This window comes from Rhizomucor pusillus (assembly GCF_041956525.1).
Source record: "Rhizomucor pusillus strain CBS 183.67 unplaced genomic scaffold VTP01scaffold_9, whole genome shotgun sequence".
Taxonomy (NCBI): domain Eukaryota; kingdom Fungi; phylum Mucoromycota; class Mucoromycetes; order Mucorales; family Lichtheimiaceae; genus Rhizomucor; species Rhizomucor pusillus.
Genome location: NW_027192151.1, coordinates 469,832 through 491,277, shown reverse-complemented (window position 1 = coordinate 491,277; position 21,446 = coordinate 469,832). Strand labels below are relative to the sequence as shown.

Here is a 21,446-nt window from a genome sequence, read left to right as displayed (position 1 = left end):
CAACATAAAATCAAAAATTCGATAACAATCAAGATTGTATAAAGTCTTTTTCCTTTGCATGTAAACGCTTATTTCTAATTATTAATTCATGTAGAAATCTGATGAACCGAGATATTCTTCGATGGTTTTGTATTCTGCAATCGCATGGTAATGGTGAGCACAAGCTTGTCTGCAATGTGTAGGGAGGTTATATTACCTAAATGCTGGAATATCCGTTCAAAATGTGGCATGAATTCCCGGTTGGGGATGTAAAGATTAAACTCAAGATCTGCAAAGACGGCGAATTCGTGCTCCCGAACTTCCTTGGAATGCACATCCAGCTCATCGTCAATGGCCTGCAGCGATAACAGGAACAATAGTGTCAGTTTCTACTTTATACTCTGTCCTTTTCTCATTTCGTCAAATTAAAAGCAGATGATCTGCTGCTCCTTACATCAAACAGTGGCTCAAACCATGTTCCTTTGGGCTCATTGATCTTGGTTGCAAGGAACAAGCAGCATGCAGCAATCAGTTTGCGATTTCTCTTGGTCACAACATTCTAAACAATAACAGTTAACAGATTCGTCTGTGTATAGCAGAGAAACGTGGCAGCCGCACCTTAATGACTAGTTTTTCGAAATACACAAATGCATGTGCCACGCTTGATATTTCCAGATCGACTGCCTTGCCAATTTCCACCAAATGATTTTTGATAGAACGTATTTTACTAAGTGTGATTTCAGGCATGATTTCCGGATGTGCAAGCCGAAACTGTTCATTAAGTTCTCGTTTTACTTCTGATGGCCGCATCGCTTGTCCAGAGGATGTACCCTGTTGATCCGGCAATGAGATCCGCATGATCCTCCAACGAGGAGGAAAGTATAGTTTACCTGTGAGCTCGATAAAAGAGTGAATTTGCTGTAGGAATCGTTATCGAGAAAGTAGGGATCGTATGCATTGGTGTCAGGCGGCATGTCGCTATGCATGAGCGAATAGGATGGTACGAGGAACTGTGCATACGACTGTGCAGGGCGTCGCTTGTTGTTGTCATTGCTGGTCAGCTGCTGATGCACGTAGCCGCGATTAACGCTCTCGTCCGTCTTATTTCTACTTGCAGTCTGCCGAATTTTCTCGGTGTAGTATCGAATGACAGACATGAAGGTCATGCTTTCCTTGTCAGCATGGTGAGATTTCTTTTTTATCTTTTCAGAAGCAATCGGACGCTCGCTGTCTTCTCTTGTCAATTTGTGATGCTGTACTTGATCGTCACTTTCCACCGACCACCTTCTCCTAGGCTGGTTATTCGGCGGCGGTGCACTGGGGCCCGTCGTCATAAGGGATGGCGCGGCTGCCATAGATGCAGAGGTTCGTTGTTGGGCATCGGTGCGTAGGGCGGTTTGAGCTTCGTTGTGGTTATCCATGTACGAAAGGTTGCTGTCGGTAGATACGAGAGATCCAGCTTGTGACAAAGTATGTTAATGCCACTTGAAAATCTCCCCATTTTCCCCCACCAGCGCGCACAACAGACCTGCATTTTCCGCGATGGATTCGTGCGCTGTAGGTAAGGTGTAATTAATGTCTTTGTCTCCAGCAGAGTTTGTGTTTTTGTGATTCTGCTCATTTTCATTGCCGAGTGTGATATTGGATAGGAAGGTGTACGCAGCTGGTCTAGAATTGTTACGCCTGGATTTACGACTTTTCGTCGTTCCCATTGGCGTGTATACGCAAGAGTCTTTAGAGTTGTTCGAAATGAGTCAGAGTTAGCCTCTTTGAAACCCAAGACCGATTCGAGCTTCTTTTTGTGTCGTCTGGTTTGCTGTGTGAGTTGGAAAGAGACGTCGGTCGGAGGATATCAGTCGACAATGGGGTTTTCCGTTATTTTGGAAGGGGCGCTCATCCCGCTTGGATGATGCCCCGAAATTCCGCAGAACAATGCCCATTTTTGCACTTGTAAACACAACAATCCATGGAAAAGCATCTGATAACGATAAGATATATCGTTGAATAAGTCTTCAAGATGCAAACGATTGATCGCTAGTGCATCTCGATGGACTCTTCTCCTTACGTGTTATAAAATCGAATCTTGCTCCAGTCGTTCCGGCGCCATTCCCTCGCAACAAGCATTCACTGTGGGTGCATTTCTAGGTTAATACTTGCTCGTCCTATCTATTGGCTAGCTCCAGCTACGAGCGCAGCAGATTCAACTACAGTATCTTTTTAGGCTATTCTATGAGCATTCACACTCTTTCACTGAAGCAGCATTGCTCTACTTTGTTCTGTAGACTTCTGCAGAATCAGCTTGTAAGCTTGCATACCATTCTAACATACCAAAATAGAGTACTCAACTGTCAGTACCATAGTCCAATGCCCGTTGGCGGATATGTGCTAAAAGAGTAGCTTACTGAGAATCAATGGACGTCAAATTCCAGCATAAATTTGAACAAGGTTATCTTTACAAGGACACTTGACATGAAAGTTAAAAGTGGAAACAATATCCAATTTCTGCTCCTGCCAAGTGCAAACAATCAGGCATGCATGGAAAAGCAAGTAGAATCCTACTTTGTATAGTTATGTCTATTCAACGGTAACAAAGGAATATCGACAGTACCTCTAAAAGGAACGATGGTGTTATATTGTCATGGATCCATTGCGAGATTGACAAGTTGCTTTTGATTTATTAGAGGCAAGCGCAATCTCGTATGCAATTGTCGAGTCTGCCACCTTCGCGTCGCCCACGGTGACCATCCCGACTACGTAATAGAACTTGTGCGACGCCAAAACGCATTGATCTCAAGCAAGAGAACGTGAAGTCTTTGGCGTCGCTCTATCGGCGACGTCCGACAAATGCATGCACATGCGCTAATACAAGTTCTGAAAGTCGAATACGTGAACAAGACTTACAATAAACATGTGAAAGATATATCATATAGCCCTTGAAATTACTGTATCCAAAGTCTTTCGACATCACTGAAAAGTCAGCATACAATAGCTACTTCTCAATTTTTCGGTAAAGCACTGACACCATTGATATTTCCTGTTTTCTACTGTATGGTATCATTGCAATATATACTTTCTCTCAAGGCATCCGTTGGCAGTCAAACATGAAGGAATATATGGATAGGAGATATGAATTCGCTGTTAACACGGTACTAATTGTCAGCTGTTGTTAAGGACCGTGTTATTAAGCATCATTGTCGGCCGAAGATTTGCCCTGAGAGATATTCCAGATGACAGATGAAATGCTGAAATATTCACTGCTATATGAAGAAATGTACATAGCTTATGATTTTGCCATCAGTGTCGAAATATTGCAAAACAATGGATGGCTGTCAGGATGCTCGCCAGCTCAGATTGGATGCAGCGTATCCGCGGAACTTTGTGGAAGAGGGGGACGTCAATCATCTTCACATGCAAGTCTATTAAGCATTACTTTAATTTTTTGGCCCCAAATCTTGAGCTTTTTATTCCTGTTATAAACTTGCATGAATTCTGCCAGTGTCCGTCGTCAGCAATCTTTATATCTTTATTTACTCGACTGGGTGAGAAACAACAGAATGAATGACTTGAGTAAGTGAGAAAGGCAAACCAAAATGGCTGGCGATTTGCCCTGACAAGATTTTGTTTCGTGTCCTTGTCAAGGTACGGCACTCACCCGTGTGCATTGGGCTGCATGGGCTGTCCTTCCTGTAGCTTTCTCGGCATTGTACCGTATGCGTGGTGGTTTCTATTACCGTTCGGTAGTGTCAACCATTCTTCTTGGAATTATTGCAATGTACGGTGTTTTCGCGTCTCTTACGCTTCCCCTGTTTGGCAAGACCCATTTGATCAACTGGTCCGTCGCACGACTGTACTATCACATCGCAGGCTTTCTGCTCGGCGTCTCCGTATCCGTCGAAGGTGAAGAGTACCTGAACAGAAACTCACCCGCTGTGTTCGTATGCAATCACCAATCCAGCATGGACGTGCTGTTTATGGCGAGCATTTTCCCCAAAGCGACCTCGGTGGTTGCTAAGAAGGCTATCAAATATTATCCGTTCCTTGGCTGGTATAGTAAGTAGTGATGAAGGAAAATGATAGAACGCCGTATTAAATTCGTAATCCACCACCCTTTCAGTGACATTGAGCAAAGCGATTTTCTTGGATCGGAAAAACCGAGACAGTGCCATCAAGGAAGCTAAACAGGCTGCTCAAGATATTCACGACAAACAGGTAAGACAGAAGCGCTGCAACCTGCGGGTGGAAAGAGGGATGGAGGGGCAGCTAGCTAACATGAAGGATGACATTTGTCAAAACTAGATAAGCGTTTGGTTATTCCCTGAAGGCACTCGAGGCCATGCTTCTACTGTTGATCTCTTGCCGTTTAAGAAAGGCGCATTCTATATGGCAGTGCAAGCTCGTGTACCGATTGTGCCCATTGTCATCGCCAATTACAACCATCTTTACAACTCCAAAGCTAAACGTTTCCATTCTGGAACGGTCAAAATCAAGGTGCTTCCACCTATTGATACCCAAGACGTTCATGAAGACTCCGAATCCATTAATAAGTTAAGCAATGCTGTCCGGGAACAAATGCTCTCAACACTCAAAGAAATCTCTGTCACGCCACCACTACCATCCGCATCCGACACCAAGAAGCTCAAATAATAAATATCCAATTCCTAAAATGCTGCATCTCATTCACTCGCCCATTTTTTTTTTTACCTTGATTGGCTATAGTAGTTTGCATGGTAACGGATTTGATGCAAGAGGTAAGGGATTCTTGTACAAGTCTTGTGTGTGAAAGAAACAGACAAACTTCTCAATCATGGTAAATCCTCGAACCGCCTAATATCTGATGCATCCATGTGAACTTGTACGGATTCGCAGGTTACGGATAGCAAGAATTCTCCCCTTCCAAAGAAAGCCGAGGATCTTAGGGGCTAAGTTTTCTAAACAAACATCCATTCACTGTTTTCGCGCGACGAAAAACGACAATCCTGGATTGCTTTCATCATTGTCGTTAGGTTTGAGTATCATTTGGAGTTTTGCACTATAGCAATCTTCCCAGCAAAAACTCTTCTTGGTTTTCTTGAGAATGGGGTCTCATGAACGATGTTTCAGTTGCTACTCTGCTTGCTACTCTGCTAAAAATGTAACATTCGGTGTTAGCGTCTTGAAAGGCGATTTCTCACGTGGACATGGAGATGCCTTTTTCGGCGAGTTTTTCTCGATTACACAAATGGCAATGCTGATCAACTCAGACACAGCAAAGAAACCAAGGACGATTGTTATCTCTCTCTAGTCTTTTAAAAAGTCTCAACATATCTATACTACGCTACGTGCGTTCCAATAAACATCAGAGGCAGGGAGAAGCACTTTACTGGGTGGGAAATCGTGGCCATTCGACTTTGCGATAAGCCGAGACCCTAACTTTTGTCACAATTGAAGTGCATGGCAGGACAGCGAAGCAGTGCACCTAGCACGCCACTGTACCCGCTCTAAGCCAAGCTTCCGAATTACGTGGATTTCTGGTTTCACAGCATTTTGAAACACGCCATGTACGATCAAGGATCGAGCTCACAGCATGGTGATCCACAAAGTTGCATGCATACAAACAACAATTCTACTGTAACGTCCTTTCTGGAGTTTACTACACTGCGATTCAAGTACATAAACCAAGGATAAATCAAGGATAGCAATCTTATTCCTCCTGCTGTTGCTGCCTTTTCCTTCAGAGCTGCAAATACAAGCGAAGGGTCTCGGTAAACGGGAAAACTTCGGTGACCTAAGTATAGTGGCAAGCATGACTTCGAACTTTGAGGTCTAATGTTTCGCTGCATACATACCTCGTGCCCACCAATTAGTAGCCTTCCAGGAACAAGCTAGAGTAGAATCCTTCAAGACTCGCATGTTTACGGCAACGAATAATACCCATTCCTGTTTTCCTTTGCTGAACAGAGAGTAGCTGTTTGAAAGATTTGTCAATTTGGAAGTGAAAGCCAATGAAAATCTTAATATACCGGCGGACGATGATAGTTGCAGTAGCATCAAATTGGGAAGAAAATGAATGAAACTCAGGCACGTTGCACCAAACTCATGTTTGGGACCTGCAGCTTTGTGCACTTATGCACTTGCCATTCCTGCCCTCTGAAAAAAGTCACAGAAGATCGGTTTTACGAATGCTTCTTCACACACACACACACACACACACACACATGCGCGCCTATCCCTTGAAAGAAATAAGCCCGAAGAAAGGAATTGGGAACAGCAAGTTTAGAATATGAACAAACGATGAAAGGGGAACCGGGGGCTGGAAATTGACATGAAACATCCGGACCTGTTTCCGAAACACGCGACGAACGACAACTTGTTTCTGTGATCCGTACTGTTGTGGGGAGGAGGAGCAGGAGGAGGAGAGAGAAATATCCCATTGTCGTACCGACAAACCTTTTCGCTCTTCTTTCTCTCTCTCTCTTTTTCTCTCTTCTTCTTTGTCCTCCTTTTTCCCACAGAGTAAAACACAACATGGGAGGTGTATGCTGTAAATCCGAGATCGATTTTAGAAATGAAGGTTAGTTATACACAAGGCACGACGAATTATATGGCATGTGTATTTACACACACACCCCATTAATTAGAGGCACAGTTAAAACATTTTTATCTGTCACGAGCCATCGGCAAAGGCTCGTTTGGAAAAGTACGGATAGTGCGGCACAAACATACGAACAAAGAGTACGCCCTGAAATATATCGACAAGACAAAGTGTATACAGCGCAAAGCGGTCAATAATGTCATTGGCGAGCGCCGACTACTGGAGCGCATCAACCACCCGCTCATTGTGAATCTACGGTACGCGTTCCAAGATGACGACACGCTGTACATGGCACTGGATCTCATGTTGGGAGGAGATCTGCGGTTTCTGTTGGAGCGTGAAAAGCGACTGAGTGAACTGCAAGTGCGGTTCTACGTTGCTGAGATTAGTCTTTCGTTGAGCTACTTGCATCGCCGACGGATAGCACATCGAGATATTAAGCCAGATAACATTTTGCTGGATGATCAAGGGCACGCGCACCTATCCGATTTCAACGTAGCTGCGATTTTCACAGATAAGCGACCGTTGCGGTACTCGAGTGCAGGCACCACCGCATACATGGCGCCAGAAATACTGAGCAAGCAGGGCTACTCAACAACCGTCGACTGGTGGAGTCTCGGTGTCTCAGCATATGAGTTGCTATTTGGAGAACGACCCTTCCATGGCAAGACTGCTGAGGAATACACGGACGCTGTATTACATCAGCCACTCAGGTTCCCGCTAAATGCTTATGAGCTTGTTTCCGACGACTGCATCCAGTTCCTCTCAGGGGTAAAAAAATCCAACTCCTTTATTATATACTCGGACTAATCTCTCCTTTACTCTTCCCTTTTTGTAGCTGCTAGAAAAGTCCCCAAACCGCAGGCTCGGATGCGGACCCGAGGGACTCGTCGGTATACAGTCACACAGCTGGTTTCAAGGCATGGATTGGATAGCGCTGGAACGCAAACAATCCGTCCCGCCGTTCAAGCCAGATGTAAGAAAGAATGCAGAGAGTAACATCGATGTTAATTATCAAGATACTGATGCATGCTCTTTAGAGTAAAATGCTAAACTTTGATGCTGTCCACGAGATCGAAGAAATCCTGCTTGAAGATCCACCCTTGAGGTCGTCACGGAAACGAACGCAACCGGAACAACAACAGCCTTGTGTCACTGAGGAAGCTCGTTGGATGCAGATCATGGAAGAACGCTTTCTACCCTTTGATTATGAAAAGAAGAATATGCTCGAACAACAGTTACAGTATTCTGCAAAGCTGAACAACGCAGTTAGATACGACACTCAGCTAGGCGACGACGATGAAAGCACTCTCGTTTTTTCACCTACAACAACGTACCAGAGCCAACAAACTGCTGCTTAATCTTACAATTATCTTATTATACTTATTACACATTCATGTAACGGAAAATCCAAATCCATGTAGATATTTCCTCTTTCCATATCATCCGCGCAAGATATATAAAATTAGCAAGATTGCATTGCATGCAAAGTCAACTTTTGTTTTTATCTTTTGAACACGTCACATTCCAATAATACATTAATCAAGCAGCACGTTGAATAGACAATGATCATCCACCACCCAAGGCCCTTGTTGATAACATAGCCGTTCAGATTCACCACTACGAGCGTACTGAGCAACACTGTTATAAGTCCTGAGCATGAAACGAGAATCGACGGCGCAATGTCCAGCTCATACGGATGACCAGTTTTGAAAGCCTGATAAGCTGAAGAAATGCCTACGCCGAGCACCATATCTATTCCAGAGTTAGATCACCTCATGAAATTGGAGAATCCTTCACATACTCAGCAGAGGGCCTGCGTAGCAGGCCGAAATTGCCATGGTAGGGAATCCCATCTTTGCAATAGCAGTGTTTGCAACCAAGTCGCCCACGCTGTTTCCCAACGCAAATATGGTCAGACCCATGATAGCGTCACTGATATTCAGGATGGTGCCCAAAGCTTGCAGCAACCCAACCATCTCATTTGCTAGCAAAAATATCCAGTTGAGAGCAATCACGAACCCGGCGAAGGACAGCATCCAGTACCAATGTGGTTGCTTTTCAGAGTCGGTGTACAGGATGACCAGTATGGCGAGTATGCAACCGACTGCAAAGCCAACTGCAATGTACACGGGTGCAATAAATTCGTTCACTTATAATAAATTAAACGATGAGTAAAATGACTCCACTTTTCTTTTTATGAATATGGACTCACGTGCCATGATACCAGTTACAAATGTACTGGCGACTACTGCCTGCACGGCTAGCAGCCACTTGCACCAGACTGTCGCTGGTGGTTCTTCTTCCATCATGACATCCACAGACGTCTCGTCTTCGTTGGCAGGCGGCACGGCAAGATATCCCTTGTCCGGTTGATCATCCACAACCTCGACATCGTCGACTTTGACGTCTTCTGCTACAGGTAACGTCAATGTAAATACAAGCACAACAGGCACTGCAACGAGCGAACTGATCCGTGAAAATGCCGTTTTATCCATCCACCCTTGCAACGTTGGAAACAATGTGTGCCACACTTCTTGCACGGCAATGTAAAACTTGACAGGTACGCGAATACCTTTGACCATAACCGATGTAGGTTTTGTTACTTCTTCTTCGTGTGGAGTTACTTGAATGGAAACCACTTCCTCGTCATTCTGGTTTTGGCTTGTTGTCGTTCCTCCTGCTGCTGTTGGTGGTGCTAGCCGGATTTCTGGGATAGGAACATCAGTCTCTTGGCCGCCAGTGTGAATGTCAGCCGGTCGAGGCTGCTGCTGTGTCTGCGAAATGTACGTAAAGTAATCCTCAGCGACACCCGTGCTGCTGTGGGAGCTGTCTGGGGTCGTCGATCTGGCACCCGTCGCTGTCGCTGGTGCGGCCGATAGATAGTGCACGCTAGTGGATGAAGATCTCGCTCGCGGCCAGAACTGAGCATCCGCTGAAGCGGCAGTGGATAGATCCGGACGGGCTGTGTATGGTACGGATGTTTCTCGTCGATGATGTACTGAAGGTCTGAACGAGCTTGTGCTGCTGCCAGTCCGTCGGATAGTTGTTATCTGCTCTTGGAACTGTATACAATGTTAAGCAAGCATATGCATGATCAGTTAGCAGCCGTTTTTCCATTGTTTCAGCCCTTCCCAAACAAGAATTTCTATTTTTACCTCAATGGCACTAAAAAGTGATGTACGGATGCCAATTCTAGGCGTCATGGCATGGCGATATAATCTCGACGAGATGGATCCGTTAGTGCTGGTAGTTCGGGGTACATGTAATCCTTCTAGATGCAAAGACGAGCGGTGCGAGGAATTTGGCGAGATAGGTCGTATAACATGACCTAGATGCGATTCAAATGAAGAAATGGAGTGCTGCGATGCGAAGCCATGCGCAGGAATGGCAAGCCTCGGCGGCGGCTGTCCTCTGCTGCCATCTATGTAGATCCCGGGATCATGGTTTAAATAAATATGCAGAAAAGGAAAAAAATGACTAAACAGAGAGAAAATGCTTACTTTCATGCGGAAGCAGTCGAGATGTCTCTGTCAGCTGCTCATCTACACCACTGTGAAGAGAGTTTGCAAGCGACTTGTGCTCCAGTTTCGCCGGTGTCTCCGCGCCGGGAAATCGGTAAGCACCAAAGACGACAACAAACACATATGTTAGATAATATGCAATCAGTGCTACGCCGTGGTACCAATAAATCCGTCGGTGGTACACGATCCATGTTAGCATCATGATAGCTCCTGTCAGGAACGAAGCATCTCGCATAAAAGTGATTCGTTTTGATTGAAAAGGGCGTATGATACCCATACTCCCAGATACTACGGACACAATGAAGAACGCGGCACCTATCAGCTCGCCAATCGCAAGAGATCCTGCACCGTTTTCCATAGCGCTGATATCAAACTCTAATCAGCTATCACAAAACATTATCTCGATTACTCGCCTGGTTCTTCCTTTTCCTTTTTACCTAAACGTGCTAAAGAGGTCTGGGCTTCCATTTCCAAATGCTAAGATGGTCACACCCGCCTAGCAAAAAGTATGCGTTTGTTTTCTGTCTGTCTGTAAAGAAGATCATATTCTTCAGTGACCGTACCATGCTTTCAGATAACTGGAGCTTTGATGAAATCGTTTGCAGATTAGGACCTACACATATTCCTGTTAGCTTGCACGTGTCAAAAGCGCGAGGTTTCCAAACGATACTTGCAAAAGAAATCCGAGGCGACCACGCTGACGGCACCAAATAGTAACAGTAAGCCCAGGATCTGGAACAAGGTTTCTTCAGTCACATCGATGTTGCCCCTGGCATATGCAGGACATATGCATCATCATCCATCTGCGTCCGGCCTTTTACCCCTTCGCCCTGCATTTTCTCTTACGCTGCGCTTGCCCCTTGTTCGGAACCGGCTCTTACCATCACGGAAAGCGATATGGGCTTCCATATCTCGGAGCAGTAGTAAAATCTGAGAAACAATTGACTAAAACCTTTGCAGTTCTTTTCCACGAATGCACACTGGTCCGCGTGACGTTCGACAAAAGAACACTGGATAATAGATCAGCATAACTTCTGACCAGGACAGGGACCTGAGTGGAGTTGAACTAACCTCTTTGTGATGCGAAGAAAAGGCTTCCAACAACGACGTTGTTGGAGCCAAGGGTATAGAAGACGACACCGTCATCCATCGTGATATCACGGTGAAGGATACAAAGCAGAGCACTGCAACGAGAGCGAGTTGTCTATTGTTTTGCTTCATGACATTTGAGGAAAAGAAAAGGGACGGCGGCAGAAGGAAAGAAATCGAGAGAGAGAGAGAGAAGGGGAGAGAGAAAAGAGAGAGGGAAAGAGGACCGAGCAAAAAGATTGGTCTGAAACGAAACCAAGCGCCACGTTCTGTTCCTCCCGCGCAACTTTGAGAGCATGACACAGAAGCCGATCGCCAACTTCCTTTTTCGTAAAGATCGAAATGGGTGCTTTTCTTCATTTTCCTCCTTTGAATACATGTCAAGATACTCTATCCATTTTCTTTGCATACGCATACACAGACACACAGCAGGCGTTAGTAACAAGTAAGACGTCAATTGACCGTTATCGTTTCTCTTTCCGTATCAACAAATATTGTGTATATCCGGATCCTCCAACCAAATGAAATTCTTTATTACTTTACATTATGCGACACAATGCGAAGCTTAGAACTTCATGGCGTGAGGGAACTGGCCCTTGCGGAGACCAAAGGTAGACTTCAAGTAGGAGGCAACAAGGGGTTCCTTGATGGCGCCAAGGACAGCCTTGTCAACAGCCTTTTGGTCGGCAACCTTAGATTCGGGAAGAGCAGCCTTCTTGGGCTAGAGATTCGAGTTTAGCATATCTATCACACAATGCAGCATTTTGTAATCCTTCTAAAGTCATTACCTGTTCAGCCTCAAGGAATTCCTGCTTGTTGGTCTTGCCGGCAGCCTTGAAGTAAGCATCGTTGATCTTTTCGTCGACCTTTTGCCGCATCATTATTCCTGTCAGTATCTCTGCTACTTCTCTCAAACTACGTCGTTTTCTGCACCGATTACCTTGACGCTGGAGATATCAATGCGGGTCGAGGTGGCAATGACGTAGGCCTGGTTGACACGACGGAGAGGGACACCGTTGAGCTTGTATGGGCCGGTGACGAGCAAAAGACCGCTATCGAGCTGCTTCAAGAAAACGACACGCTTGCCGCGGTAGCGACCGGCCAACAAGATAAGGACGGTACCAGGCGTGATGCTGGCGCGGAGAGCGGTCTTGGAGACCTTCTTGGAGACCTTCTTTTGCTTAGGCTGAACATCCTCAGCAGGGTAGAAACGAGGAGCCTTTTCGGCAGGAATAACGCGCTTGCCGCCGTTCTTTGCGCCCTTGACCTCGACGGTCTTGTCGGTCTTTGTTGCAGCCATTTCTCCAAATATACCTGATGAACATGCGATGGGAGGACGAATGAGCAAAACGACTATTCCAACGTAACGAATCCACACCAAATTTTTTTTGTTCATCCATCATCATCATCCATCAATCCATCAACAATGCATCCGTCTTTCTCATCTCGCTTTCCAGGTTGTAGTGTGTCGTGGTGGCATACCTTTTTGAAAGGCTAAAAATGAAAGAGGATGAGCCTGGATACAGCCAAGTTTTCAATTTCAACTCCCCTCACCTACCCCCGTAAGCCCAAGGAATCAGGCAAATCCACACATCCATAATTGGAAACTCCGAATCCACCGTTCAATTCTTACAACTATGCTCCCTCTTCCTCTGTTTCCTTCGTTGTAACTAACATGGTTCTTCTATTTGTGCTCTATACTTAGGATATATAAAGCCGTTGCATTCAATTGCGGTGCTGGAATGTTAATCCTTTTCCCTCTTCCAAGAAGCAGGGCTTCTCTTCTATGGGTAGTTGCCGCCATCAGATCGAATCCATTGCAACTTGGCTCGCACTTTCCCTGGAGTGTTTTGGATGATGGTCTCAAGCTAAATGCATTGTAGAAATTTACACCCCTTAACAACGAGTATCGTCTCTCATTGATGCTTCCAGAGAATGTCGAGGGTGTCAGAAAATGCGATTCTACAAATATATTTGTATTTCTTTCGAATATAATCCATCAATAGCGGGCCAAAGAGGAAAAGGAAGAAAGCGATATGTAAGCGATTCGAACATCAGGATAAAACCTACAAGCTTGATAGCATGCAGACCTCCTCTTGGCATAGCAACTTAACACTGCATACATGTGAAAACTCTAACCGTAAAAAGAAGAACCATGCATCGAGAAGTAATTACAACCAACGATCCTACCATTGGGATATGTAAAAAAAACAAAATCGCTAACCATCTGACCTGATTTACGCGAAAACATCAGATAAAGGAGAAGACAATCCATAGCTTTTGAATTGTCCAGAGTCTAGCAGTAGGTCCAGAACTAGTATCCATGTAACTCCCATTTATACGCGCAAAGCCGCAGGTTGCTGATCCCGTTCGACGGATCGCGGTGTTCTCAGTCCCTGTGTATCCCAGCAATGCATAATTTTTTGTCAAGAAGACGCTTATTCAATCGGTGTGTGAGACTTTGTCGCTGCACCGGCGGCGATCACGTAAAAAAATATCTTATACATTGATGTGTCTTTATGTTTGACATGGTGACATTTTTCAGTCTTTTGTTGTTTATACATGGTGGGGACTATAACTAAATTAAAATTCATCAGCTTAAAATGCAACAGGGTAGACATTCGTGATCGTCCTTGGGACCGGCAGCAGCAGTGCTGGATGATACACGCTTCTTCCGCCGATTTTTGTGTCGAGGTGGAGCGAACGTGGTCGTCGAGGTTACATCGTCGTTGTTGGTATTGGAATGTGTTGAGCGGGTTGTAGCAGTTCCAACAGCGTTGTCCCCGCGCGTAAGTTGCAGTAAAAGATTCTCACTATCAGTGAGTTCGAGGGTATCGAGACTTATAGTATCTGTTAGCGCTAACGATGGATGTCGGTACAGTCCATAATGGATATCACCGGCTGTCATGGTTCCTGCAAACGGGTTTGCCACCGCAACAACGCTCGGTCCGAACGCTTCGACGTCGTAAATTTGGACCCGTATCCGCCGGTCAAACGCCTGATCAAGAAGCGACGTGTGGCGATTCGATAGCCGTTTGTGGTGCATACCATTCGTGGAGTACCAGTATGTTGCCATCGTTGACATATATATAGAGGAAGGAACGTAAAGGGATGGATATGGAAGTGCTGGAACAAAGATAAAAGAAAGACGGATATGCTAGTCCTTGCCTTTTTCTTTTTGGCGGCAAAAAGTTATTCGCGTGGACAAAAGGGAAAGTGTCATCATTGAGCAAATTGAGGAGGGAGGAAATTCAAGGGGGTTTGCTCCGTTAAGGGAATCCAGGGGCGACTTTTTTTGTGTTCGATGATCTCCGGATTCCGTCAATATGGAAAAGATTAACCATTAGCGTTCCCCATTCGCGTGTTCGTCAATGATCAAAAATAATTCTTTTTCTTTGTTGATGTGCTGCAAAGGAGACAGAAAATGCAGAGTTTATCTATTTGACAAGGATGACATTTACAGAGAATACTTAGTTTTTTTCTTTGCTACATTAGGATTTATGCAGTCATATCCAGTTCCGGAGGTTCTTGGACAATATCGCCGAGGGCCTCGCCCATCTTGATACGTTGGCCGGCTGTCAACTTGAATTCAAAGTTGGAAGGTGCTTCAAAAACAAGCACAACTGTAGATCCGAGATAAAATCCACCCATCTCATCCCCTGGTCGCAATGGCTTTCCACGCAGTAAGCGGCTGGCAGATTTGTAGGATACTTCTGTGTATGTGCCCAAGGGAATATCTTCTTTGCGGTTCGTTTTCAGAGCCTGTGAGGTACGGCAAACACAGTCAGCTGATCAGATATGCCAGGCTATTCCTTTGATTCTTTACCTCGTCAAAGTTTATGTTGATGGATCCGACATTAGTAGCACCTACAGGCGTCATGGAGAAGAAACCATATCTCCATCGGCCTAACAGCACAACTCTTTCGTTCAGAACAAACAAATTTTGTAAAAGTTTTACGAAGTACGGTGATACGGAAAAGAGTTCACCTAGTATATAATACATTAGCACGCTGGCAAAAAAATTACAGTTCATTGTTGCCTTACCAGCAAAATGTCGTCGCTTCTCGACAACCCAGTTTGTGGGCGAGTGGAAGCGATGGTAATCGCCTGGAGCCAAGTAAATTACACAAAAGAACAATGAATTTCCAGGCTTGACCTGATGCTCTCCGTGAGGTCCGGTTTTGTTTGGTAGGATATTAACCAGGTTTTCCACGGTTCTTGAAACGTCATTTTCTTCGTTTTCGGACTTGGCGAGACCGTCAGGTCCAACAGTGCTGGGAATCCTGGTTCCATGACCATCGGATCCAAGCAAATCATCAAGGGAATATTCTATACCATTCATGTTTGCAAAGGCTTCTTCGTCCACAATTTCAGAATCACCGGGGATGACAGCGTCCGTAACAGGTACTGAAGAGACATCATCCTCTCCGAGCAGAGCATCCAAGGAATATGTGATGCCCTTGATTTGCTCGATTTCGCGCTCGTTGACAATACCGAAATGGAGGACTCTGCCGTCAGATGGAGATACCTTGGCGACAGAATAAGCAAGTTAGACAATTCCCTTATCGTTAGATTGAATATTTAAGCATACCAGCGGTGCATTGGCAATGGGTCGTGCATCTTCCTTGAGTTCGCGATAGAAGAAGTGTGCAAGGTTTGGATAAGAGTACAAGTCCGGATTCTTCATTTCTTCTAGATTACAGCCGAAAATCCAACTGTATAGTTTGAAGCCAGCAGGTCGCAGAGGTTCAGGAATAGTCAGTGAATTGAATGCACCCCAAAGCCGGGAAATAGAACGCAAAGGCAGAGCTGCTGCAACATGAACCTATCAAACAGATTGGGACCTTCATATTCACAAATAACTGATATCTCTCCTGCTTTACACGTTACCTGCCAAGGTCCGGTTGCGGTATATTTAGGTCGAGGCCGGCCTCCTTCCTCAAGTTTTTTCAACTCTCGCTTGCGTACGTGACGATACTGAATGTACCCAATGACACCGAGACCCAAGCCCACAGGGATAGGATACCACTTGGTTTCTGTAGTATTCCAAGCATGTCGTAAGCGTTCTGTAACATATTTGATTGAGTATAAGAATTTCTTGTTCTCTTTGATTGTCGAAACTTCATCGCTGCTTTTCACTTGCCCCACAATGGCTTTTGCGATTGTCTGTGCGCTTGCTGGTGCAAGGCTCTGCGAGTTACTGTCGCTGATCGTACACCACAGTGCAGTCTCGGTACGTGGCTCAAGTGCCTAGACGAGGGCAGAATTCTGGCCTGCAGCCCTGCCATTTCTTTGTTGCGTATGTTTGTGACAAAAAGTAAAAAGGGAGCACTGCTGAAAGCATAATTCGCCCGCTGTGCTCTTTCATTGACAGCAACAGCAACCATTGACAATCCCAAATTGGGAAGTGCACCTAATACTAGCTTTTAACATTCGATGAGAAAGAAGGTTCGCTTTCAGATGCCTCATAGAAGCTTGTTTAACCTGCTATCACAGTGATTAGGACAAGAGTTATTATTATTAGAACGCCTTTTGCAACTTAAAAAGTTCACCTTTCCCATGGCCCGTTCCATTTTTTACCCTTTTTCTCTTTCTATTTTCCTTGATCATGTTGCGACCCGTAGCCGCCCGTTGTATGCCTGGTCAGCAGTTTGTCCACCGAGCAACCACGCAGGCAACGTCTCTTCGGTCAGGATCTATCTCGCTTCAAGATATCGAGCCAAAATGGCAAACACTGCCGCAGGCTGAACGCGATGCTGTCTATAAGCATCTGGACGAACTCCAAACTCAAGATTGGAAGACTTTATTAGCCGAAGAGAAAAGGGCCGCATGTAATAACCCTATCACTCTATTTAAACGAGTATTCAGCTTTGCTAAGTGAGACTTCTATGTAATTCTTGCAGATTTTGTTGCATTTGGACCGCATGGACCTAGAAGGCCTTTGACCCAGCCTGGACATTTATGGCGTGTGTTGGCAGGAGTCTCTGGTGCTCTCGCCATATCCAGTGGCATCATGTACGCTACAAGAGTTGGAGGTAACCAGACTTGCTTTGTGCCACGCCCTGAAATTTTTGGTGGTCTGATTTTTCTTTCACAACAACAGGTGCTGAGAATCCAAAGACAATGTCACCCGAGTGGCGAGAAAAGACAAATGAGTACCTGCGAAGCCAAAATTCGAATCCTATCACCGGTATCTCCTCTAAGGGCTACAAAGGCAAAGGCTACTAGAATAATACACAAATAAAAAACGAAATATATGTTTCCCGTACTTGTGAATTTTACCCCTCGTGCGATTGTCTGTGCGCAGTGTTCAAGGTCAAAAAGTACAAATCTATACGCAGGACTGGGGAAGTACATAGCCTGCTGCCATTGCATTATCCTTTGGGAATATGGATTGCATTTAGTCTTAGTTGTCACTTTCGTCATTATAGCACCAGTGATCGAGAAGCTTGTCCTAAATGTAACATTTAGTCTACTAAGTTGTAACAGATCTTGCTTTTTGATTTTTCGACTTCATCTATGGTGCCTCAGTATCGGTTCTTTTGGCCTTAGTTGCAAGTACAATGGTAATTCTTCTTGTTTAACATCGCACCTGTTTCATAAGGCTCTCCAAGGCATCCAAGGCACCCAAAGGAGCACTCCAAGGTGAATTCAGGCAGTGTACAGTGCTCAACACCGGATCATATCTGAGCGTTATGCTACTATTTCACCAGCAATGTTATGCGTCTGCACAAGGATGACAGCTGCAAAGAGGATACGGATTATATCTGTACGTAGAACCTCGCCTACTTTTTGGGAACTGGCGGTTCCGCCTCCTTTTTGGTGGTTCCTGGTTATATTGTTGAAGCTTGCTCAACGCTGAACTGAACGGCACTATAAATACGATAGAAATGGATCACGTATATATAGTGGTTTTCACACAAGTCAGAAATGTTGTTCTTTCCATGCCATCTGTCGTAAATATCCTTCTAATCTTCACTAAAGCACTATTTCTACTTGTTATTAATAAATATAAGTGATTCTATTGATTGATACTGCGCGTTATACAACGATAGAAGGGAAAGCAGTGGAACGAGTTCCTCGCAGTTAATCATCGATTGACAAGTGCTACGCTTTCTCATCGTCGTCGGACATGCTGAATTCCTCCTTCCAAAAGGGGACGCCAAGTGTTCGGCCTCTCGCTTCACCGTTGTAGCAGAATGGATAGGGAAAATGCAACACTGCTACAGAGACAGGCGATGAATCGTTCCAGCTTTTATATGCTTCTATTCCTTTTCTCGCTGCTATTTCTCAACTTTTCTGACGATGAAGCAAGTCGAAGAGGAAAACCCACGATTGACGGTCTGCTAGAGTCCTTGGAGCACGAAAAGGAACTATTAGGAAATGTCACTTTTGGCGTAAACATTACTCACGTAAGAAGCAATGCTCTTGACGGTATGCAAAAAACTGACAGCTGACAGCGTCCTTTGCGACCAGCCTAGACCGCCAGAAGTAGAAACACAGTTGCAGGAACTCGACAGCATAGCGAGATCCAGCGCGCATTATTACCACAATATCACCGGCGTATTTCGAGGCAACTGGAAGAGTCAAAATGTAACTGTACTCTCTGATGATGAGACTGCCAACAACCGCACTTTGCAAGATGAAGCCCGAGGAAGTTTTCGATTTGACGACGGTGGTTCGTTCACGTTAAATATAAACTCGATGGCAACAAAGGATGAAAACATACATTACGTAGAGGTAAATTCCTAGTACCCAATTCATACACATACACGATGTATAACGTTTCATATAGGCTCACATGCGATTGAAAGATGCCGAGAAAAGTGATTACGGAGCTTTGCTGCTGGCAGAAGGCATCCATATCCTCGATAAGGGCGCTTTGTATCTCATTGGCGTTCCTAACCGGTGAGTAAATGTATGAGCATTTACCTCCTTGACTTATTTACTCAAACGGAGCTTTTGCAGAGCAATATATCCATCTGAAGAGCTTCTCCATATGCTTCCCGATAACGAGACGATGATACAAGCAAGGAACGTCCTGTACGAGCAAATCGATAAGCAAATGGATGATTTAAAACAGCTGGCTGCGAGTGGTGGACAATATATTGATGATCATGGTAAATTGCATTTAAAGGTATCAATGTTGAAGGACATCACGATGCTCAGATGGAAAGCAAATGCAGAGCATCCATTATCCGTCGAGTACAGTTGCGCATTCCAAATTTTTGCTCAGCTGTCTCCAGTTCCAAAGGATGTCAAGCTGGTGCAACTGCTCGAGTACGAAAAGGGTAATCATCTATTGTTTAATTCTGTATCATGAAGCTTTCTCAATTCTAACGCGAGCGCAAAGAACTCGAGAATCCTCAGGGAATAAGCACAATCAAACCGCCTCCGCTGTCAATGGCGAACGTCATGTATTCACCAAACTGCGGATTATCATTATCGTACGAGGATGCGCCAGGCATCAAGATCGAAAAATACTACAGCAAAGCTGTAACTTACGCAGCGTTTGCATGCATACTTGCAATTATACAAATACTTTCATTGATAAGTCAAATGGAATACACACCCACGCCGTCGGTAAGTTTGTTCGCACGTCGATGTTTTGCACATACTAAACTTGTTTGTTGTTAGAGTGTGTCAAACGTGTCGTCCTGGACCATCGTCATGCAGGCCATGATGGATGGTTATCTATCACTCTTACATCTTACGACAGGAGTAGTCGTTGAACCTGTTTTCCGTCCATTCTCTGCAGGTGCTTTCTTCAGTTTCGTGCTCGTCTCGGTGTTTAGCATGCGTTATCTGCTGGTCATTTGGCGCATACAGAGACCAGAGTCTTCAAGGCCTGCGACCACCAACAATGCCAATCAACAAGGACAGCAGCAGCAGCAACAACAGCAACAGCAGCAACGCACAATTCTGCCTCTTGCCAACCCGCCCAGGCCAGCGGTAGCTACGACGAGCGATGCACCGCCCGATTTTGGTCTTCTGTATTATAGACTATGTAAGAAATCCCATTGAAAAGCTTCGACCTGTCCAATTTGCATCTAACATTTTCGCTGTCATAGATGCCTTGCTACTCATCGGCTTGTTTCTTTTCTACCAAACGACAACGAGATCGGCATTCGTACAAAATGTTATTATCGGCATTCTAGGATTTGCATTCTATTCGTTCTGGATACCGCAAATAGTACGAAACGTTATGCGAGGTTGCAGGAGACCACTAAGTCGACGGTATATTCTGGGAATGACTTTTACAAGGCTTGCTATACCGCTTTGTAAGGATGGCGCTCGTTCGTCTCGTTAAACCTGTTACTTACTATTGGCTTTTTTTTTAGACTTTTATGGTTGTCCCCATAATCTGATATCACACGAGCAGTCTCCTTGGGTGTGGGTGCTCGTAGGCTACGTGGTACTGCAAGCGTTCATATTGTTACTCCAGGATAGATTGGGTCCCCGTTTCTTTATTCCAGAAAAGGTACCTTTTTCCTCAACTTTTCTTGTACGCTGGTCATCTTGCTAATCTTCAATTTTTTCTTTTTTTTTTCAGTATCTCCCGCAAACTTATAATTATCATCCCATCCTATCAAGAGACGACGAAGAGACAGGACAGGGCAACCCACGGGATTGTGCTATTTGCATGCTGCCGGTTGATACTTCCAGCACCGGTCCACCCGGTCTCAATATGCTTAACCGCGCCCAGTATATGCTGACGCCATGTCAGCATCTTTTCCACACTGATTGCCTCGAACAGGTATGCTGGTTCAATAATATAGAAATCATCCAAATTCTTGTTTTACTAATCTCTCTATTCCAGTGGATGCGAATCAAACTCGAATGCCCTGTCTGCAGGTCGTATCTTCCAGTATGCTGATACCCTACTTATTCCATATCTTGCACCTAGTACATAGCCTCCATTCTTTGAATTTTTTATTTTTTGCTTTCTTTTTGTTTTTTAGCATATTTGAGACATGAAACCAATCTAAACCCTACTCCACTTTGCATGATCAACTTTCCTATACCAGAAATTTGTCTTCAGAGCAACATATGAATGAATATAGTCACCAAGTTTGAATACAAAATTTATTGTTAAATATACACACGGAACAAAAGGACACTCCAACATGAGCATTGTAAACATCATCTTGTAACACATAATCGCGACAAATCCATGGAGACAAGACTGCTTTACACTCATGCATGGCAATCACTTGGTCTATTTGGAGATTTGGACCGTTCCAGAGTGTTTCTATATGACATTATAATTGACAAAAAGGACA

The 21,446-nt window shown here is 44.7% G+C and overlaps 10 protein-coding genes across 10 annotated transcripts; 4 read left to right on the top strand and 6 right to left on the bottom strand.

Annotated features, from left to right (window-relative positions):
- Positions 1-81: 81 nt before the first annotated feature.
- On the bottom strand, positions 82-1,691 carry VTP01DRAFT_10685 (uncharacterized protein; the record flags this gene model as incomplete). The annotated part of the gene is made up of 6 exons (XM_069379074.1): positions 82-134; positions 197-335; positions 434-538; positions 598-810; positions 870-1,438; positions 1,508-1,691. 6 exons carry the CDS (start codon positions 1,689-1,691, stop codon positions 82-84), a joined length of 1,263 nt encoding a protein of 420 aa, XP_069239085.1.
- Positions 1,692-3,461: 1,770 nt separating this feature from the next.
- On the top strand, positions 3,462-4,623 carry VTP01DRAFT_10684 (uncharacterized protein; the record flags this gene model as incomplete). Its single annotated transcript, XM_069379073.1, has 4 exons — positions 3,462-3,546; positions 3,619-4,029; positions 4,094-4,188; positions 4,276-4,623. The coding sequence occupies 4 exons, from the start codon at positions 3,462-3,464 to the stop codon at positions 4,621-4,623; spliced, it is 939 nt and encodes a 312-aa protein (XP_069239084.1).
- An 899-nt stretch (positions 4,624-5,522) lies between these two features.
- VTP01DRAFT_10683 (uncharacterized protein) lies at positions 5,523-5,868 on the bottom strand (the record flags this gene model as incomplete). The annotated part of the gene is made up of 2 exons (XM_069379072.1): positions 5,523-5,743; positions 5,805-5,868. The coding sequence occupies 2 exons, from the start codon at positions 5,866-5,868 to the stop codon at positions 5,523-5,525; spliced, it is 285 nt and encodes a 94-aa protein (XP_069239083.1).
- A 615-nt stretch (positions 5,869-6,483) lies between these two features.
- VTP01DRAFT_10682 (uncharacterized protein) lies at positions 6,484-7,911 on the top strand (the record flags this gene model as incomplete). The annotated part of the gene is made up of 4 exons (XM_069379071.1): positions 6,484-6,529; positions 6,597-7,321; positions 7,389-7,526; positions 7,591-7,911. 4 exons carry the CDS (start codon positions 6,484-6,486, stop codon positions 7,909-7,911), a joined length of 1,230 nt encoding a protein of 409 aa, XP_069239082.1.
- Positions 7,912-8,054: 143 nt separating this feature from the next.
- On the bottom strand, positions 8,055-11,295 carry VTP01DRAFT_10681 (uncharacterized protein; the record flags this gene model as incomplete). The annotated part of the gene is made up of 10 exons (XM_069379070.1): positions 8,055-8,305; positions 8,355-8,702; positions 8,766-9,615; positions 9,709-9,974; positions 10,054-10,436; positions 10,512-10,570; positions 10,638-10,687; positions 10,749-10,806; positions 10,956-11,084; positions 11,146-11,295. 10 exons carry the CDS (start codon positions 11,293-11,295, stop codon positions 8,055-8,057), a joined length of 2,544 nt encoding a protein of 847 aa, XP_069239081.1.
- A 433-nt stretch (positions 11,296-11,728) lies between these two features.
- Positions 11,729-12,463, bottom strand: VTP01DRAFT_10680 (60S ribosomal protein eL6; the record flags this gene model as incomplete). The annotated part of the gene is made up of 3 exons (XM_069379069.1): positions 11,729-11,884; positions 11,952-12,029; positions 12,104-12,463. 3 exons carry the CDS (start codon positions 12,461-12,463, stop codon positions 11,729-11,731), a joined length of 594 nt encoding a protein of 197 aa, XP_069239080.1.
- A 1,293-nt stretch (positions 12,464-13,756) lies between these two features.
- On the bottom strand, positions 13,757-14,239 carry VTP01DRAFT_10679 (uncharacterized protein; the record flags this gene model as incomplete). Its single annotated transcript, XM_069379067.1, has 1 exon — positions 13,757-14,239. One exon carries the CDS (start codon positions 14,237-14,239, stop codon positions 13,757-13,759), a length of 483 nt encoding a protein of 160 aa, XP_069239079.1.
- A 422-nt stretch (positions 14,240-14,661) lies between these two features.
- On the bottom strand, positions 14,662-16,451 carry VTP01DRAFT_10678 (uncharacterized protein; the record flags this gene model as incomplete). Its single annotated transcript, XM_069379066.1, has 6 exons — positions 14,662-14,925; positions 14,990-15,150; positions 15,208-15,691; positions 15,755-15,988; positions 16,054-16,229; positions 16,307-16,451. 6 exons carry the CDS (start codon positions 16,449-16,451, stop codon positions 14,662-14,664), a joined length of 1,464 nt encoding a protein of 487 aa, XP_069239078.1.
- Positions 16,452-16,771: 320 nt separating this feature from the next.
- On the top strand, positions 16,772-17,391 carry VTP01DRAFT_10677 (uncharacterized protein; the record flags this gene model as incomplete). Its single annotated transcript, XM_069379065.1, has 3 exons — positions 16,772-16,994; positions 17,067-17,198; positions 17,267-17,391. The coding sequence occupies 3 exons, from the start codon at positions 16,772-16,774 to the stop codon at positions 17,389-17,391; spliced, it is 480 nt and encodes a 159-aa protein (XP_069239077.1).
- Positions 17,392-18,422: 1,031 nt separating this feature from the next.
- On the top strand, positions 18,423-21,040 carry VTP01DRAFT_10676 (uncharacterized protein; the record flags this gene model as incomplete). The annotated part of the gene is made up of 11 exons (XM_069379064.1): positions 18,423-18,575; positions 18,640-18,903; positions 18,959-19,071; positions 19,132-19,283; positions 19,350-19,454; positions 19,517-19,746; positions 19,801-20,170; positions 20,235-20,444; positions 20,505-20,644; positions 20,717-20,920; positions 20,984-21,040. The coding sequence occupies 11 exons, from the start codon at positions 18,423-18,425 to the stop codon at positions 21,038-21,040; spliced, it is 1,998 nt and encodes a 665-aa protein (XP_069239076.1).
- Positions 21,041-21,446: the final 406 nt, after the last annotated feature.